This window comes from Prionailurus viverrinus, chromosome D2 (genome assembly GCF_022837055.1).
Source record: "Prionailurus viverrinus isolate Anna chromosome D2, UM_Priviv_1.0, whole genome shotgun sequence".
NCBI classification, from domain to species: Eukaryota; Metazoa; Chordata; class Mammalia; order Carnivora; family Felidae; genus Prionailurus; species Prionailurus viverrinus.
In genome coordinates, this window is record NC_062571.1 from 34696471 (window position 1) to 34717179 (window position 20709).

General features: G+C 40.9%; 1 protein-coding gene across 15 annotated transcripts in view; it reads right to left on the bottom strand.

Annotated features, from left to right (window-relative positions):
• Positions 1–1191: 1191 nt before the first annotated feature.
• The window catches only part of USP54 (ubiquitin specific peptidase 54), a 135423-nt gene continuing 115905 nt past the window's right edge, over positions 1192–20709 (bottom strand). For 13 of the 15 annotated variants that reach the window (XM_047825269.1, XM_047825278.1, XM_047825277.1 and 10 more), the window contains 6 exons: positions 19607–19805; positions 16425–17818; positions 8289–8407; positions 7831–7971; positions 4359–4545; positions 1192–2503 (listed from right to left, as the gene is read on the bottom strand). In XM_047825269.1, coding sequence (XP_047681225.1) covers positions 1959–2503; positions 4359–4545; positions 7831–7971; positions 8289–8407; positions 16425–17818; positions 19607–19805 — 2585 coding nt within the window. In that variant the 3' untranslated portion in view covers positions 1192–1958. The remainder of the gene's footprint in view (positions 2504–4358; positions 4546–7830; positions 7972–8288; positions 8408–16424; positions 17819–19606; positions 19806–20709) is intronic. The other 2 variants (XM_047825280.1, XM_047825283.1) reach the window with 1 other exon arrangement.

The following is a 20709-nucleotide window of genomic DNA, read 5'->3' on the forward strand; positions in this document are numbered from 1 at the left end:
GGATGTTCAAAGTATACACCTGAAAAGGACACAGCCTCCCTCTTGATCCATTCAGAAAATAGAGATTTGGGAGGCAGAGGGGTACATAGAGAAATTAGTTCCTCATAAAAAATATTTCATATGGTACTTCTGTGCACATACAGAATCTGAGCCCTGATGACTTACGGAAACTTTATAGGGATGGACCTTCATGAGGAAGGGAGTAGTGGGACAAGAACTGATTGTTCACTCAATAGTTACTAGAAGGTATGTGTATGACAGTAGGAGATGTACTGAATCACAGGGCAGAGACCAGCATAGCCACTAAGATCTATATATCTTGATGGCATACAATCCAAGTGGCATGAGAAATTCCTGCTATCCTCCTGAACATTAAATTCTCATAATCTGTTCATAATGGATGGTGTTAATTAGGTAAGCAGTGGTCCAAAGGTCTCAAAGAACACCTTCTACCTCTTCTTTCTGTCAATTTCAGTGATCTTGAGACGTGGGATAAAAGAGGCGGGGAAGTGTCCAAAGGGTATTCTTTGCAAAGGGAGCCCACAAAATATCCTTTAGAGGGAGAATTGGGAGTGAGGCAGAGGTGAAAATGGCTGTTTCTGTGCAATAATTGTTCCTCTTCACCATCAATAGCTCTACCTGCTTCAATGATTTGAGGACCACCAGAGGAAGTACAGAAATTCCACAGGGAAGGCAAGGGTAGTGGCAGCCACGGGAAGAGAGCAAGGAAGGGATAGGAGGCACAAACTTGTAGAAGGAGGGCACCAAGAATACATAGATCAGCAGTGGGTTTCTAAGAGGGGTCTGAATCCCCAAAAAATCTCCGTAAGGAGGGAAGGATAAAGCATGTAACGTTGTGTTTTTGAGCAGGAAAGGAATAGGAAATACACTAACAACAGTAATAACAAGGAAAGCCATTCTACTTTAGGGGCCCATTAATTCCTACCTTTAGTATATATCCAACTATTTGGCTCCTCACCTTCACTCAGTCAAAAGACATACACACATACACACACACACACACACACACACACACACACACACACACGTTTGTGCCATGGTCCTCTCTTTGGGAGCCCCAGTCCCCTGGGAATTGATATTTCTTGCTTATTCAGGCCTTCCCCTCCATCCCCAACATAAAAGAGCAACAGCATACAAAAGGCATTAAATAGACAATTAAATCACAAGGAATTAAATACAACTATCTTAAAGATTTATTAATGAAAAATACTTTACAAAAACAGTATGTTTGGCCCTAAAATAGTTTAGCTGACTCTGAGGGTTTACAATGGTGACTGTGCAAGTGGCAGTAATGGCTCTGCTGCTGAGGACAGGAAGGTGTGTTAGTGTGCCTGACTCCATCTGTTCAGAAGGGCAAATGTTACGTTGGCAGCTCTGCATTCTAGGCCTAAGGTGTCGGGGCACAGGGAAGGCTGACCGTTCATAATACCGGGGCAAACAGGCTGCCCTGAATGATGTGGTCAGGACCATGACCACACAGCTACATGTCCCTCTGAGGATGAGATATGGGGAGACAGAAGGTCAGGTAATAAGGATAGGTAAGTAAAACAAAGAATAGAAGTTGGCAGTATACTAGGGAACACAGGATAAAGGCTCAGGTGCAGGTGGGGGCATAAAGGATCCAGGAATAAAATGGTGACCCTAAGATCGTAAGAAATGACTAGTGTCTGGGGTAATATGGATTCATCTGTAAAGTGGCTCAAATAGAGCCCAAACCGCAGTTGCTTCCTTTTGCTAGGTGAAAGAAAATTGGAATTTCAAATATTCCCTCTCAAAGAGCCAGGTCTTGTTAGGGGTTCCTGGTACCCCTAGGACACTGCCAACTCTTACGTCGAGATGAGACTAGCACAACCCTAGCAGGGATGCAGGGTGCCAGCTCCTCCACAGTACAGTTTAACAGAGAAGGCTGTGGTTCCAGGAAAGGGAAGGGGTGACCCTTACCACCTATTGTGCTGCAGGGCCCTTGCCCTTATCTGCTCTCTTCCAGGAGCATCTGCTAGAACAAATAGAAACTCCTCTCCCCCTGTTCTCCTGTGCCCAGATTGTGGGGCATAACTGCTTTGCCTCCAGTCATCATCAGGGGGCATATCTACTCTTCGAGGACCAGGGGCTCGAGACCCAGGAGTTGGACCCAAATTCCAAGCTGACCTCAGGGGTTCATGAAGATTGCTTGATGGTGGAGACACAGGGTGGGAGGATGAATGGAAAAGATCCCCCCAGGACTGAGCATGAGGAACCTGAAGGCCCTGGCGCCTTTCTGGTAGTGTGGCAGTGTGTGTCAGTTGAGGCGTGCACCCTGGAGTACTCAGGAATCTGGCCCCAATATGCTGGTTGGTCTCTGACCATGGTCCCCAAGAGGCATCTATTCTGGAAGGATGGGGGAGACTCTGGTAGTTCAGAGTCCTTCCTGTGTGCTTGACCCCCTGGCAAGTTTCACCCCTGTCACACATAGCCAGAAACTGCTGGACACTCCTCGAAGTTCCTGAAAAGAGAAAAAGAAACCCAAATATTAAGCATCTTCAGTAAACCATTCTCCTTCCCAGAGGATCATTCCTGGCTGTACCTCTCAACTCCCCACACCTCCAAGAGCATACACCTCAGGGGAAGAAGACTAGCTTTGCTTTTAATTTCATTTTTAAGAATTCTTAATATACATCAAAATCAAGTCTCTTCCCTCCTACCTGGATAAATGTTGCCATACTTCCACTTTACTCCACTATAATTCTTCCTCCACTCCCTCCCCAGGAATGGCTCCCTAATATTGCAAATGTATACTCAGTGTAACAACTCTACTCTTAGAGCCACCACTCCAAAACATCACTCTGCTTTTTTAATTTGGTACCTTCACTCTAGTTAATCTGTTTCTGCTTACATTCTTGCTCAGTCTCTGAGATCTCTTGTTTTTGTTCACACACTCCTACCACATATATAGTGTGGAATGCCTTTTCTACACATCAATTCCCCTTTACTTAAAAAAAAACAAAACAGGGGCGCCTGGGTGGCGCAGTCGGTTAAACATCCGACTTCAGCCAGGTCACGATCTCGCGGCCCGTGAGTTCGAGCCCCGCGTCAGGCTCTGGGCTGATGGCTCGGAGCCTGGAGCCTGTTTCCAATTCTGTGTCTCCCTCTCTCTCTGCCCCTCCCCTGTTCATGTTCTGTCTCTCTCTGTCCCAAAAATAAATAAAAACGTTGAAAAAAAATTTAAAAAAAAAACAAAAACATAATTTTTAAAAATCACTTCTAAAAAATACTTTACATTCTTTATTTTATAGCCCATCAACATCTGCAATATATTTTTATATGCATGCACATTCTGATTATTTCAGCTTTGAGCTCTTTAAGAACAGAGAGCTACCTTCTTTCTCCCCTATATTCACTATAACATTTAGTGCAGAACAGGCTGCACTAAAATACTGCCTGATGGATCAGATGCCCCTAACGACTGTCAAAGGGGGCTGGCTACCTGGCTGTTCCACTGAGTGATAGAAAGTTCATCTACCCAGAAGGCCTGCTTATCCAAACCTCCCTAAAATTTGGACACATATCAGCAATACTACTCTTCTGTTCTAGAACCACAACCACTCCCTGCCCCAAGGCATTTATATCTGTAAGCCAGGGTTTTGCAATCTCAACACTACTGATATTTTGAGCTGATACTATCTGTTGGGGGGGTGGGGGTGGGTGTAGGTAAACTGCCCTGTGCTTTGTAGGATGTTAGCAGCATCCTGGCTTCCACTTAATTGATGCCAGTTGTACCTCCTATTTCCCATTGAGAATCATTGCCTTAAGCTATAGATTCAGCCTCTTCATGTGGAAGAAAAGTAGCAAATCTTAATACAGAGGGTCAAAGAAAGCCAAAAGGATGCTACCCACCTTCCCTAGGATTGTCTGGGTCTGTATATATGGCACAGGTATTCCATACATAGGGTCTGTCCAGGTTTCCCATTCATTCCTTGTCCTCCTGACTATACCTCAGCTGAGATTCAGGGGATAGTAGGAGAGAAACTAGCTAATAGATGACACTTTTTGTTTTGGGAAGATCCTAAAGACTGAATATTAACTCCCCTTGGTCGCTTATAAGCTTATCATGATAGAGCCAGTTCAGTTTCTAAAGATCTAGACCAGAGCCCCCCAAATCAAAGAACCATGTTGCCCAAGTAATGATTCAATCACAATTCACCTAAACCAATGATTGATCTTAAAGTGGTAATTCATATCCCTTTACCACCCACCTTGGGACTCCCCCACCCCCAATAGGTATACTGATTTGATCTTTCTAGGTCATCCCTGAAAAGTACCACATTCTGGCACATAATATTAGATTTGGGGAGAGTTACCTGGGGGTCTATGGGGCTCCCCTGTCATGCTGGGCATCAAGACATCTGGGGACAGGAACTGTGGTTGGGGTGGGTAGAGTTGGGGACCAAGGAGAAACACAGGAGGGTCATGGATGACAGGGAGGGAAGAGGAGCTGGAACAACGGTGCCCGGTTTCCAAAGGCTTTTTCCTCGCATTTGATGAATCCTTATAGTGAGACAAGACAAAAAAACATAAAGATGAGGATTAACACACAGCAGGATATGGTTGGGTAAACACAGTGAGGCAAGCAGGGGGAGATGGAGGGGATTAGAGTACCAATATGCCTAGCTCTGGAGAGGGACCCAATTGACTCACTCTTCCCATGAGCTCCTCTAGGGACATCCAGACCACTATGAAATGGAGACACAGAACTGCAGATCCTCTTCCTTTAACCTTTCTCATAGCCCTCACTTTCCCATTCTTTAATGCTAACAGTAGAATCAGACTGAGATAGAAATTTAAAAAGAGAAAAAATAGGAAAGAGAAAAAAAATCAGAAAGACTGAGAGACTGAAAAAGAAAATTCTATACTCTCTCTAAATATTGGGAACTAAAAATGTATCTCCTTAAATATACAATCAAGAATTCTGCTACTCCACCATCTCCCCCGTCACTGCTATAGTGCAGTCTCCTCTTTTGCCAGTCAAGTTTGTAACCACTGATGATTGTGTCAACGACTATACTCCACTAGTCATTCACTTTTGTGGCAAAGTCTCAGAAATAGCCCCTTTAATATTTGAAACACTAATATGTCCAAAATCAAACCAACATCATTCCAAACTCCACCTCCTGGTACCACATTTTCCTAAGTCACCTAGATTCAAATGCTGACATTGCCCTTGATTTTGCACTTCTCATTCACGATTCCTTTAGTTGCCTTTGTCAAGAACACTCATTTCTACCTATAGGTTTTATATTTAAACTCAACTGGACCACTCCCAACAGCCTCCAGTCTGATCTTCCTATCCCAGCCTGCTACTTCCTCACTGTGGCCTGTTAAGTTCCTATGTGTAGCAATGGTGATGATCTTTCTCACTTTATCTCTACCATTCCTGTGCCTTTTTCACTGTAACTTTCTTAACTTTTCCCCAACACACCAACCTCATTCCAACTCAGAGCCTTTTCACTTTCTGTTTCTGTTACCTGGAATAGTCTTCCCATGGCTCACACCATCATATCACTGACGTCACTGATCAAATGTTACTTCCTTAGAGCTGATTTGCCTCACTACTGTATCAAAAGTAGCCCTGAAAATAACCACTATTACCTCTCTATTCCTTATCCCCTTGCTTTGTTCTATTCTTCTTGATCATACATTGTCTGGGGTTTACTTGTTTATTGTCTTTCTCTCCTGGTAGAATACATTTCTTTTTACTCCAGTATTCCCAGCACCCTGAATAGCACCTGGAACATTACAGGCACCTAATAAATAATATATTAAATAAAACAATCTATATACCAGTGTATCTTATTTCCTAACCAAGTTGTAAGCTATTCAAGGGCAAAATTTGTGTTATTTCATCAGTGTATGCTCATAGCAACTACCACAGCATGGAACATAGGAAGCATTTACCATATGGCCTAAGGACCAAGTGCCAGTCCTCTCAGCATGTGACATAGCCAACTATTCCTTTATTCTGCACAGAAGAAGTGATGCCACGCTGGTTTCCCTTTTACCTCTCTGGTCCTCACTCCTTTTAGGGTTCTTCAGATAAACCATTTAAATATGATATTCATCAGAGATATATCCTTCTTATAATATTCTTTCCTTCTCCTCACAATATTCTTTCCCTCTTTTCAAAGGTTATGATTCTTGAATCTTGGTTTCAAGCTTTTATGTGTCACATCCAAAGGCCTACCAAATATCTCCACTCAAATATAGTATATCCAAAATTATACATATCTCTTCCCTCAAGTACATCATTGTCAACCAATAATTCCAGGTTATCATCCTTGATTCTCCTCTCCCCATATGAATCAGACACCAAGTCCCAATGATTTTTACTTCCTCTTTGGCTCTCCAACATGTCCACTTCTCTCTATGCTCCCAAACTTCGTACTGTGGTTCATGATATGACTCTTAGTTATATTCTTTCCAGTCTCATTTGTTAATTCTGTCCAACAGAGTCCTCGCCAGACTCTAATCCTGCCATACCAAATAAACTTTTAATTCAATGAATATCTGCTTGAAGTCCCTTTACAGACTATATTCATTTTACTTCCTTCAGGAAGCCTTCCCTGATCCCTCAAGTCTGGTTTAGATGTCCCTTCTATTATGCTTCCATAGCATTAAATCCTATCATATTATAATTCTTTTATTTATCTGTCTCCCCAGGTAGACTGTAAGGGCCATGACAGCAGGGACTACATCTAGCTCACTCACCACTATATCCCCAGCACCAGGCACAATACCTGGAACATATGCTCAATAAGCATTTGTTTAAAAGAATGAGTCAGTGAATAAATAAATGGTATAGGAATCAAGAGAAAGAAAGCCAGCTCCCTAGAAGAGTAACAATTTGCTATTAAATTCACTAATAGTACATGAGAACAAATGTGAGGCAGAAAAGACCACCTTCCCCAAAAAGAATGGCAAGATGTTCACAGTTGTTTAGGAACTTATGAACAATAACTTGGAAAAAATGACTGCTGTTTGGGAGGGAAAGTGGATCTGAAGGACTAGTGGAACAGAGACTTGGTTTTCTCCATGTACCCTTTTGTACCTTTTTATTTTTATATCATGTATCTAAAAAAAAATTTTTTTTAATCTTTATCAAACTGACCTAGTGAACAAGCTTTAATGCACTAGAGCTTTGCATCCTAACCTCCATTGTAATGAAAACTCAATTTGCTTGGGCAAGTATGTGAAATTCTCAAAAGCATAATTTATAAAGCCAGCCACTGAAACTATCTGACTTTGTTGATCTCTGTTGACTTGGTTGTCCCTTTCACCTACAGATCACTGCATTAATTCCATATGAAAAGCCTCAAGGAGGAAGATTTTAAATCACTTTCCTTTTCTTGCCAAGCACATGCTTTATTTTAGCATGAAAGCATACTAGATCCCATTCAATCATATACTGGAGTGGGGAGGAAAAGGCAAAAAAAAATATCTCATCCCATCTCTTGCCTTCCTTTGATTAGTACAATGGGGTTTGATCCAATCAGCAGCCATTGATTCTCAGACTTCTCTCAAGGCTAGTAGGACTCTTCTCACCCTAGGGAACCCTTTAATATGCCTTCCAGAACTGCTCTAGGGAAGGGACATCCCTCTGGGCTCTAACAAAATGTATGTCAATAAAGTAATGACTATGTGTCATCATTTTTGCTGAGTGCACATGGCTTTCCCCCAAATTACAGCTTTTAATTTCCCCTGCCCCTTCACATATAGTGTATTTTTACCTAGCAAAAGAAAGACAGTGCTCTGAATAGAGACCCTGATTCTACTTACAAAACTGTGGGAAGAGACTGGAGCCTCGTCCCTCTCTGAGACAACTGTGCCACTGAGACTGCGTGAGATGCGGTGAAAGTTCTCTGCACCGTACTGATCATCCTCCCCATACTCCCTGCTGGGGCCTCGGCAAGGTGCAGCCTTCAAACACACAGACATACAGAGGCAGACACAAAACACCAGACCTATGGTTTTCCCACAGACCCTGTCCCCAGGGGTATGGGAGAAAATAGGGTAAGACTCACTAGTACAGACCTGAATTAATGTATTTGAAAGGTAGTGGCCATATGACAATCTTTTCTCATTCAAAAGAAGCCCCATCATTAACCTTGTTCTCTTCTAACAGCCCCACATTACCATATTCCTGCTTTATCACCAACCCTACCAGTTATATCTTTCCACACTTCCTGTCCCAATGCACCTCCCCATGCCAGCACTTTAGGACCTGAGGCTGCTACCTGAGAAGCAGGCACTGTGCTGGCTTCATGGAGACTGTGCTCCATTTCTGCTGTTGGGGTCCTTGAGAGACCCAGGCCAGGGGCTGAGTGCAACCTCCTCCCCACACCATCTGCAGAGCCTGAGGAGGAAAACATAAATACAGGTTGAAGCCATCTCTTCTCCCGAAGCCTAACTTCAGCATGAGAGCAAGAAACTCAGTTCTTTTATCATGAAATAACAAATAAGCATCCCTAAATCCAGTGAAGGATGTACTCCTGAGATGTAGAAACAGGAGTTTCAGAATACGGATAGTTTCCTATAGGCCACAAGAGTCTCAGAACACAGGCTTTAAAGAACATTGTTATAGAAGGGGCTCTGTGGACAGACAACTGAATGTCCCCATCTTGCCTTGTTTCATTTATGTAAGCACAATCAGCTTTACTTCTCTCAGACTTACGCCCAAGACTTAAAATATATACAGAGGAAATTGTCCGACAAAGTTGTTCTCTAGAGCATCTGTGATGACAAAGAGAACATTATCTTCTGTCCAGTTAGAAATTGAAATGAACATAGTAATCATCTATCAAACCTCCTCATATTATATAACAGGAAAATGAGTTCCAGGGTCTGAAAGGTAGTAAGTAGATTAACCAGAATTAAAATTCAAGTCTCTTGATTTTCACTTCCTATTACTATGAGTAGGAGCTCTTCAACAATATTTTATATGTGTAATGCTCTTTTATTTCCCCATTGGCTTCTCTCAATCACTAAATGCTTAAATTCTGAACCATTACTAAATGCTTATCTCTTCCTCAACATCTTGCTAGATTATTAAGAGCTGCTCCAAACTGGATATGTGACTCCCAAGGGGCTCGCCCCAATACAACTAATTAAGTCTTCCATTCTGAAAATGCACATGCCCTTGACCTACATTTGGTGTATATGTCTATCACCAATTCATATCTTGATTTGGTATTTTGATTCTAATATATGTATCTGGCTAAAGGAGGATATTCCTGATACTAATCTAAAAGATCAAGCTAAATATTACTTTTAGTATTTCCTCGTACTTAAATGCAGAGGTTCCAATACCACCTGAGACTCATCTAGGAGCTTTTAAAAATACAGATTCCTGTACCTCTCCACAGCCCTGCTGAATCAGAATCTTTGTGGTGTGGAGTCTGGGAATATTTCTTTTTAAAAGGTTCCCCAAGGGGCACCTGGCTGGCTCAGTCAGTGGAGCATATGACTCTGGATCTCAACGTTGTGAGTTGGGAGTAGAGATTACTTAAAAGTAAAATCTTTAAAAATCAATAAATAAATAAAATAAAACAAAACAAAACAAAAGGATTTCCTGAAAAGCATAGGAGAATATCCTCAAACATTGTTGAAGAAAATTTGAAATGTTATAGTCTTCTTAAAAAGCTGTTTAGAAATATCCATTAAAAATGAAATATATTTACCCTTTTATCCAACAATCCTACTCCTGGGAATAAGAAGCAAAAATACCAGTTTACTGAGGCATTATTTAAAGTGGCCAAAAAATTAGAAATAAAGTAACACCCATTTATAGCAGGATGGCTAAATACACTATGGTATTTTCAATAACAAATATTGCCCAGGGGCACCTGGGTGGCTCAGGTGATAAAGCTTCTGACTTCAGCTCAGGCCATGATCGCACAGTTTTTGAGTTTGGCCCCACACACGTTGGGCTCTGTGCTGACAGCTTAGAGCCTGCTTCAGATTCTGTGTCTCCCTCTCTCTCTGCCCCTCCCCCTCTTGCACTCTGTCTCTGTCTCTCTCTCAAAAATAAATAAACATTTAAAAAAATTAAAAATATTGCCCAGCCACTAAAAATAATGAATTGAGTTAAACTAGATGACTTAGAGGGATTTTCATAAAGTATTGTTAAGTTAAAAGGGAAGAAATTGGGGCTTCTGGGTGGCTCAGTTGGCTAAGCACCTGACTCTTGATTTTGGCTCAGGTCATGATCTCCTGCTCATGAGATCAAACCCTGTGTTGGGCTCTGCACTGTGCACAGCCTGCTTGAGATTCTCTCTCTATCCCTCCCCTACTCATGTGCGCGCTCTCTCTCTCAAAATAAATAAATAAACTTAAAAAGGGGGGGGGGAATCTGTAATACTAACCCTAGGCAAAAAAACCAAAAAACAAAAAAACAAAAACGTATATTTAGGTCTACATAGGATTATATCAACAGAAAAATACAGAAATATGCACATTAGATTACTACCTGGGAAGGTGGAGGATAAAAGGCAGGAGGGACTCATGCAAGGGGATCAGAGATAAACAGAAAAATGTCTGTAATAAAAACAACATGTGTGCTGTCATCCCATTTATATAAAATTTTTTCTGTGTTTTTTTAAAAAACACTCCTCAGCTGACTCTGATGGGCAGCCAGATCTAAGAATTATAGCTGTAATGGTTAGAATTTGGTGCTCCTCAAGTAAAGTCAAGTGTGATTCCTAGACAAGGTGGTAGCCACTGGAACCTTCTGAAGGGAAGAGACTTTTTTTTTCTTTTTTAAAGTTTATTTACTTATTTTGAGAGACAGAGACAGCAGAGTGGGGGAGGCGCAGAGAGAGAGAGAGAGAGAGAGAGAGAGAGAGAGAGAGAATCTCAAGCAGGCTCTGCACTGCCAGCACAGAGCACAACGTGGGCTTGAATTCATGAAACCGCGAGATCATGACCTGAGCTGAAACCAAGAGTTGGACATTTAACTGACTGAGGCACCCATGTGCCCCTGGGAATAGACTAATTCTTTTAAAGATATTTCAGCAGAGGTGAAGGTGGCCACCTATAAGGAGCTGAGGGGATTTATGGATTTGACAGAAGGTAAGGTTAAGATGTACTGCTCAATAGTAACAAGAAGAAAGCCTACCAGACATCATGCACTTCCTGATATAGAAATACAAAGTACCATCTCTGAAATCTTATTTAAAAATATTGGTGGGGCGCCTGGGTGGCTCAGTCGGTTGAGTGACCGACTTCGGCTTAGGTCGTGATCTTGCAGTCTGTGAGTTCGAGCCCCGCATCAGGCTCTGTGCTGACAGCTCAGAGACTGGAGCCTGCTTCAGATTCTGTGTCTCCCTCTCTCTCTGCCCCTCCCCCACTCATGCTCTGTCTCTCTCTCTCTCTCTCTCTCTCTCTCTCTCTGTCAAAAATAAACATTAAAATAAATAAATAAAATAAATAAATAAATAAATAAATAAATATTTTGGGGGTGACTGGCTGGCTCAGCCAGTAGAGGACATGACTCTTGATCTTGGGGTCATGAGTTCAAGCCCCACTTTGGGTGTAAAAATTACTTAAAAAAATAAAATCTTTTTTTTTTTTCATTTTTTTTTTAACGTTTATTTATTTTTGAGACAGAGAAAGACAGAGCATGAACGGGGGAGGGTCAAAGAGAGGGAGACACAGAATCTGCAACAGGCTCCAGGCTCTGAGCCGTCAGCACAGATCCCGACGCGGGGCTCGAACTCACGAACTGTGAGATCGCGACCTGAGCCGAAGTTGGACGCTTAACCGACTGAGCCACCCAGGCGCCCCCCCAAAAAATAAAATCTTAAAAAAAATTGAACCTGATTTTAATTAAGCCTCTACCCCTAATTACCAGATCACAGAAAAACAGGGGCTAGAAGAACATGTTTTAAAAAAGAAAAAAACTACCAGAATATAATCAGTAAAATCTAGAATGTGGATTTGACAAATGACCAAATCTTCCATAAATAAATTACCAGACAAAAATTTTATAGGCTAAAAAAAGCCTTGAGACATATCAACTGAATGCAATGTGTAGATCTTGTTTGAATACTAATTTGAAATAAACCAAGTGTGAAAAGACATATATGGCACAATTGAGAAAACGTGAATACTGGCTAGTTACTATATTACATTAAGAAATTATTGTTAATTTTCTAGATATAATAAAATTATAGTTTTGCATTTAAAAAGAGTCACTATTTCTTAGAGATACATTCCATATTATGTATGGATGAAATGATATAATGTCTGGAATTTGCTTTAAAATAATCCAGTAGAGGAGTGCCTGGCTGGCTTAGTCAGTACAGCATGCAATTCTTAATCTCAGGGTCATGAATTCAGGCCCCACACTGGGTGTAGAGATTACTCAAGGAAATAAAAATAAAATAAAATAAAATGAGTAAATAAATAGATAGATATTAAAATAATCCAGTAGGCAGAGGCTATAGGTAAACCAGAATTGGCCATATGTTGATAACTGGCCAAGATAATCACTATGGAAGCTAGTCATAAGTAGCTAGGCATAAGTACTAGCTTATTGGACAGCTATTGTAACATTTACTCTTACTCATTACTTTTGAATATATTTGAAATTTTCCCTAACAAAAAGTTATTTTTTATTTTTAAGATAATGTCTGCCTAACTTCAAAATTCTATGAAATTTAGAATAGAGGTCAAGGACAATGTTTATATACAACTCTTTAGGAACTATAATCATGTCAAAATTAATCTGGTCACAAAACACTATATACCATAGGATTCCATTATATCATATGTCCAAAATAAACAAATATATAGCCAAAAACTAGATTAGAGGTTGCCTGAGGCTGGAGGAGAGAGGGGTAGGGGGGATAGGGAGTGACTACTAAGGGGAATAGGGCTTCTCTTTGGGGTGATTAAAACACTTTAAAACTGATTGTGGTGGGACACTTGTGTGGCTCAGTTGGTTGAGCATCTGGCTCTTGATTTTGGTTCAGGTCATGATCTCATGGTTTGTGAAACTGAGCCCTGTGTCAGGCTCTGCATTGACAGCGTGGAGCCTTCTTTGGATTCTCTATCTCCCTTTCCCTCTGCCCCTCCCCTGCTCACATTCTCTCTCTCAAAATAAATAAACTTAAAAAAAAAAAAAAACTGATTGTGGTGATAGATGGGCATATATGTGAATATACTTAAAAAACACTGAATTATACATATTAAGTAGGTGATTTGTATGATATGTAAATTATATATCAATAAGGCTTTTATATTTTAAGTCATAAGTCAGAGAAAAACAAATACTATATGACCTCACTTTGTGGAGTCTAAAAAAAGCTAAATTCATTGAAATATAGAATGGTAGTTGAGGGGCACCTAGGTGGTTTAGTCAGTTGAGCATCCATCTCTTGATCTCAGCTTGGGTCTTGATCTCAGGGTTCTGAGTTTAAGCCCCGTCTGGGGCTCCATGCTGGACTTGAAGCCTACTTAAAAAAACAAAACAAAAGAATGGTAGTTGACATGGAGTGTGGGGGAAATGGGGAGATGTTGGTCAAAGGATATAATCTAATTAGAAGATGAATAAATTCTGGGGATCTAATGTACAGGATCATGACTATAGTTAACAATATTGTATTATTTACCTGAAAGGTGCTAATAGAATAGATCTTAAATGTTCTTACAAAGAAATTGCAATTACGTGTGGTGATGGTTGGGTTAACCAACCTTACTGTCGTTATCATTTCACATTATATATATGTCAAACCATCACATTGTACACCTTGACCTTACATGTCATTTGTAAATTATATGAATAAAGCTGGGGCGGAGGGAGACATGCTTTGTAATTTGCTTTAGTAATTTGATGCTTAAAAAATGCTTTACAATAGGGGAGCCTGGGTCGCTCAGTCAGTTGAGCATACGACTCTTGGTTTGGCTCAGATCATGATCTCACCATTTGTGAGATCAAGCCCCAAGTGGGGCTCTATGCTGGCAGCCCAGAGCCTGCTTGGGATTTTCTCCGTACTCTTTCTCTGCCCCTCCCCCCGCCCTGAATAAATAAATATATTTTTAAAAATCTAAAAAAGAAAAAAATGCTTCACAGTAAGACAAAGAAGTACTCCACTAAAGATATAGTCTATCATATACAGATCCTAATTGGCACTTTCCTTCATTACCTACTTCCTGATTTATTCCACCTGATCCCTTCTTTATGTTAATAAAGGCTAGTCTGGTTTGACAAGGATTTTAAGAACTGACTCATCAGATGGATATTTTAAATTAGTTTTTGTTCACTATTAAGCAAAAAAGTACTGTTGGGTACGTACTCTTTGAAATTGTTTACAGAAGTATAATCTTCCTGAAGGCTAATTTACCAGTCCATATCAAGAGATTTTTAAAAGTATTTAACCTTCAACTAGCTATTATCCTTGTAAAAATTTATTTGGAAGAGCTCATCAGCAATGTGCCCAAATACAAAGATATTCATCATCAGTTTATCTAAAAATTGGAAGAATTCTAAGCAAAGTATATAAAGTATCATAAAATTGTTGAATATATGATACATTCATATGCAGCATATTGTAGTCCTTGAAAGTGTTTCAAAAGAAAAATACTAATGGATATATTGTAAGACTATCATGGGAATAAACTATATACATATATTGTAACAATTTGCTTTTTATAAAAACAAAACAATATAAATATAAATACTAAATATAAATATATAGTATATATGCATAAAAAACAAAGCCAGAAGTAAACTCATGAAATTAATAGTGGGATTATCAATGATTTTTGTTAGTTTATATATTTTCAAAACTATCCACAATGAAAAATGTTCCTATTTTGGGTAACATAAGAATTTTTTTTATTTGGGTTTTTTTTTTGGTAATATAATACTTGACAGTTTAATTGCAATATATTCTTTTATATGTGTTTATTATTAAAACACTTGACATTTGTATTTTCTTTCTCCCTTAGATAGGAAGCTAATTGAGGAAGACACCAGCTTTTCCTCATTCTTTAGAATCTTCCCATCCTGCCCTGTCCCGTGTACCTAAGGAGAATTTTAATAAACATTATTGCAAAGTCTACACTGTGATGCATATCCTAAAAAACATATCTTAATATCAAATCTTATATTTATGTGACACCCTCCTTCCCCAATAGCTTCTAGGTACTCAGTAAATACCTGTATGGCTGTATTTAAACATCAACTGGCAGTATAACCTGTACTGTTATGGAAACTGAGCTAAAGATAAAGTTCTCTGAGTTCAATTTCACAGAATCATACATATCATTTTCAGAGTTGGAGGGCATCTTGGGACACCTGGGCAGCTCAGTCAGTTGAGTGTTGGACTTCAGCTCAGGTCATAATCTTGAGGTTTGTGGGTTTGAGCCTTGCATCAGGCTCTGTGCTGACAGCTTAGAGCCTGGAGCCTGATTCGGATTCTGTGTCTGTCTGTCTGTCTGTCTGTCTGTCTCTCTCTCTCTCTCTCTCTCTCTCTCTCTCTCTCTGCCCCTCCCCCACTCATGCTCGCTCTCTCTCTCAAAAATAAATAAACATTTATTAAAAAAAAAAAGAGTTGGAGGGCATCTTTAAAAAGAAAATCATTGAACCAATTCTCTAATTTTGCAGGTAAAAACTCAGCCATGGAATATCAAGTGACTTGTCCAAATTTATACTGACAGTTAATGATGGAACCAGAATAGTTCAGGCTTTGGAGTTCTTAAGTATATCAATCTAAGTTATAAATATTCTTCATGTCTACAATTTCCAGAACAAGTCTGTGAAGTACATTTAAGGTACAGACTTCATTCTTCACACAATATAATCAAATGGATAGCCAATGAATGGGTACCCTACAAGCATACAACCTTGAATATTTTAAAGCTGGTAGTTGCTGAAGGGATCAGGGAAGCTCTTGATATTTCTGATTCAGTATGATCTAGAAATGCCACTTTACAGATCTGGCTCAATGTGGACACCCTCATTGCAAGTTGGATCTGGAAGCTAGATCATGGATTAGTTCAGTTCCCTCCTGAGCCATAAAAGGATGACTTTTCTTTTCAGCCTCCCCTACTTCAGGCTGAGTCTCTCTGAAAGACCTATGAACGATTCCTTAGCACAGAATGCCCAGAAAGCACAACAGCCCTGGCATATACTCATTGGTTTCTTCCTTTAGAAGGAGGGAATTGGACCATTAATGATTATTCTCTCCCCATTTTCCACTATAGCTAGAAAACGGTCTAGCTCTTGTCCTAAAGTCTTCATAAATAAAGTCAGAAGATCTACCACCTCTTAGCTAGGATGTTATTTGGACAGAACACCATCCCTCTTCTTGTTCTTCTTTCGGCTTTTATATGTCTCCCACTCCCCCTGCCCATGGTTACATTCTTACCTGTTTGGTTAAATGAATGCCAGGCCACATCTTGCTGCCCCCATCCAGAACAGCCAGCTTGAGAAGCCTGAAGACTGGCTTGGTAGAGAGACTCCAATTCTGAGGTCTCCTGCTCTGTGTCTTGGTTCCAATGTGGATGCAAAAGGATGTGGTTTCTTTCTGGATAGGCTACACAGGTATGGGAATCATGGGGGGGGGACTTCATTCCTGGCCCAGGGACCCCATGTTTAAGCTGAGAATCACAGAGCCTTGTGACATTCACCCAGGAGTCCAAAGGCAAGGAAGTCCCCAAGTCGACACTGCTGCCCAGTTCCTTAGGCCTAGCGTCTCTAACTTGAGATGGCTTTCCTTGATACATGCTTGGATCTGCCAACCTGGGCTGTCTTCCCCTAGAAGTTTCACTATTAAGCAGCCCAGAGTTCATGGCAAGAGAAGGATAATCAGCAGGTTCTTCCCAGGAAGGTAGTCTGTCCCTCCCATCCAAAGAGGGTTGTTGTTTTGCCCAAGGCCAATGGCCTTTCCCTCGACCCTGTGGGAAAGGAAGCTTAGAGTCAGAAGGGGAAGAGTTCTTTCTTAGACTGGTTGGCAAACTTCTATCCTGGGAGCCTGTGCCATCCCTTGTGGAGGCACCTTGCATCCTCTGGAATTGCTCTGCTAGAGAACGGACAAGCCCCTTTGTGCTTGGAAACTCTGGCCTATAGGGATCCTCGCTGCCAGCATCCACTTTTGAAGTCAACAAGGTTTTGAGGCTTTTGGCTTGGAGGCATTCGTTAGTCTTCTGCACAGTATCAGGAGAGTGAAGCATAGGTGAGGAAGCAGCAGGCATTACAGTGTGGCAGGCCCTGTACAGGGGAAGGCTGGACTGAGCTGATGAACTTGAAGGACTACAGCCTAGTCTGTGTGCATCTCCTCTCTCAGAGGTGTCTGTTCCAGTTGAGTGTGACCAAGGCATCACCTGGGATGAGACAACAGGGTCCCTCTTTTCTTGGAATGGCTGTTCTTGATCAATTCCTCTTCCTTCTTGTGGGAGGAACCTGGTACAGCTGCTGTTGTCACCCTTGTAGCCTTGCAGCTTACTCTCTGGTACATCTAATGGTTCCCAACCATAATGAGCATTCTTCTCAGTCCTCCCTGGTGTTTTAGGTAAGGCCTCCCTGTGGAGCGTAGAGGGGTCAATGCTATCCTCAACTGAAGTCAGAAGGTTCGAGGCAGACCTACTGGGGGAATTGTGCTGTGGGGCAGACAGGGCAGATGACTCTGGGAAGAGTGATGAGTGTGACTCATGGCAGGAAGCAGGTGAGTGGATGAAAGAACTGGCCCCAAACTCTGTATTCGTGCAGGGTTCTAGCTGAGCCTCCCGGCTTAACAATACTTGGAGCGGGATAGGCTGTTCACTGAAACAAATGGAGAGAGCCAGTCATAAGCTGCCTTAAATGACAAGATCACTTACAAAAAGACCTGTTCATCTGATTCCCATTTCTAGCCATTCACAGAGGGAATGGTAAAAATAAATAGAAAGACAAGCACAAGTACAGTCAACGGTTCAGAGGTTCAAAAGAGAAGGCAGGCACATGGTCAGCTCACACCCAAGCAATAGGTAATATTAATACTCTTTATTAAATACCCTCACCAAAGCTGCACACAGTAATAGTAAATGAAGTCTTTGTCAATATTCTTCACTACCTGTAAAATCCCATTCCAATCATATTCTTCTTGCAAATTAAAAAAACAAAAATTGCTAGTCCCACATGCAGATGACATGAAGGTGAGCAAAGCCTAGAAGTCACTCATACCTAGGGTCCTGAGAGGCAGACCAGCCCAAAGAACCAAAAGCCACATTTACAGAGTACAGGGTGATTTTGGTTCGTGGGATTACACAGAATTCAACTACTTCAAGTGTGTTTTCATAATCTGGATTTGGTTGTATTATTCACTGAGATATTTTCCCAACGTAATACACTGTGACTCTCCAAAGATTTGGGAGTGAGACTAGGAATTAACTGCATTTACTCAGTTTCTTACTAATAGTTTTGTATTTCTGACCTAAAAAACTCAGTGTTAGAAGCACTTAAATAAAACCTCAATTACTTACATCAAGTGGCATAAGTTTTCTAGAGAGAGTTTAGTTGCCTAAATTGCTTATATTCAAAACGTATCTCTGATCAGATTCGCAGATCATCATTCAACTACTAGAGTACACAGTAGGAGAAAAGAAGAAGGAAGATCTCAGCTATTAGCATTAAATTTGAAAGAATACACTCTCAACTTCTGTGGGTAGAACCACCCAGTCACCCTTACAACATTATGAAGACTACGTCCTTCTACTTCCACAGGGGACCTAATGGAGTGAAACAGACCTGGATTTGAAGTCCACCCCTCTACCACTTACTAGCTGAGTAACCATGGGTACCTTATGCATTTTATCCTCCCTGAGCTTGAGTTTCCTTATTTATAAAATACTACTAAATAACAGACTAATAGTCCCTATCTCCTAAGGTTATTGTGAGAATTAAAGTGTTTAGCTTAGTACCTGGACATAGGCAAATGTTCAGAAAATGTTAGCTGCTCTTATAATATTTATATTCTGAAAACTACTCAGGCTTATTAAAAGCCAAAATTAATTTTAACTTAAACCTACATATTGTAAGTAAGAGCCAAATTCAAAGCTAAAGTGTGAAAGCTATACCAGTGGCCCTGGGGAAGTGCTGCCCATAGGAAAGCAAAACAAAGGGAATCTTTGTGTCTCTTCTCTATGGTTCAATTAGAGCAAAGAACACTGCTTTCTCTGCTTCCATGAGGGACAGAAAGCACTGAAATCCCAAAACAAATCACATGGTTTTTACTGCAACATGGAACAGTTCAGATTGCCATGTCTGAGAACATAATATGTACATATTTAATAATCACATTATTATACCAGTCCAAGGACAAAGTCACCCACAGGAAATATGGACAAATGGTCTATTTATTATGCTATACTTTCTGTATCTTTCTAGGAGCTATTAAGAAAACGACTGGCAGTGGGATGAGTTTTCTGTGTGTCTAATCTGAGAAGAAAATATTTTCAGAGGACTCTTCTCTCTCCTCTGTAGTCACCAAGACTAGGAGAGTTCTGACTATGGAGCACCCATGGTCATGTCCTCCCCTGGTGTCCATAAACTACAGTGGATCCCAGGCACTACCTTGTTGGCTGAGGGAGGGCCGCCCCCTGTGAAGGGGGGCAGGCTGAGGGCTGCGACGGCTGCGGCGATGATGATTGCTGCTGCTGCATGCGATCCTGCAGGCTCCGTGCTTTTCGAATACTGATTTGCAACTTCTTATCGACTAGGGCTCTGCTGTGCGTGCTAGAGCTGGCACCATGCAGGGCAAGTCTTAGTTTAGCTAAAATGCAAAAGAAAATATAGCAGAAACAGAACACAAAATACAAACAAAAATAAAAATAAAATTGAACCAAAAATGAGCAAAGATATGCAGTAAAACTCAAAATGTGCAGCAGGAACGCAAGGCATGGACCATGCACATACTGTCCAGGGTACAGAGCTGGCTCTGGCTATAAGGAACATTCATGGAAGCCATGGAGGCCAAACAGATTAATCCAAATTTAAAAAAACAAACAAATAAAAAGCTAAACTAAAATGAGTTAAGAAGATAAACTGGTGCTTCCATCTTAGAGACTGCCACTCTCATCCTTTGCAACTGACCTGTCCGACTCTGGTCTCCACACTTTGCTCCCAACTTCCCCTTCCCGACAGTCAACAGCAGAAATAAGATCCAAATCTGCATCTGTCTTTACAGAACACAGCTTCTTGTGGGTCACATTTAAGAACCAGATATAAATGCTAAGCCTTAGTCCTTCACTGTAACCTTATGGTGCAGCATACCAGGAAAGCAAGGGAAGAACATGAATCATATATGCAGTGCAAAGTCACAGGCCTGGGAAATCACAGCCAATATATTCATTTCTTCTTGCCATAAGCTCCACCTAACTAGTCAGTGACTAGAGAAAGAACAGACTAACCTCAAATCTGACGTCTAACTTGGGATAAGAAGGTAGGCATGGCTGGATAGTTCATCTACAGACTCCTGATGAGGTCATTCCAGTAAATATCCATAGGCCAGATGACAGCGCAGGGCACACTTAAAAATCTGAAGGGCAACAATAGCTAAAGGGCCTCAGTTTGGGAGACTGACAGTGAGGAGACATAAAAGCTGTTTTCATCCCAACTGAGCGATGACACTAATAATACCTATCTCAAAGTTAGTAAAAATTGCCATAGCTGTAGCA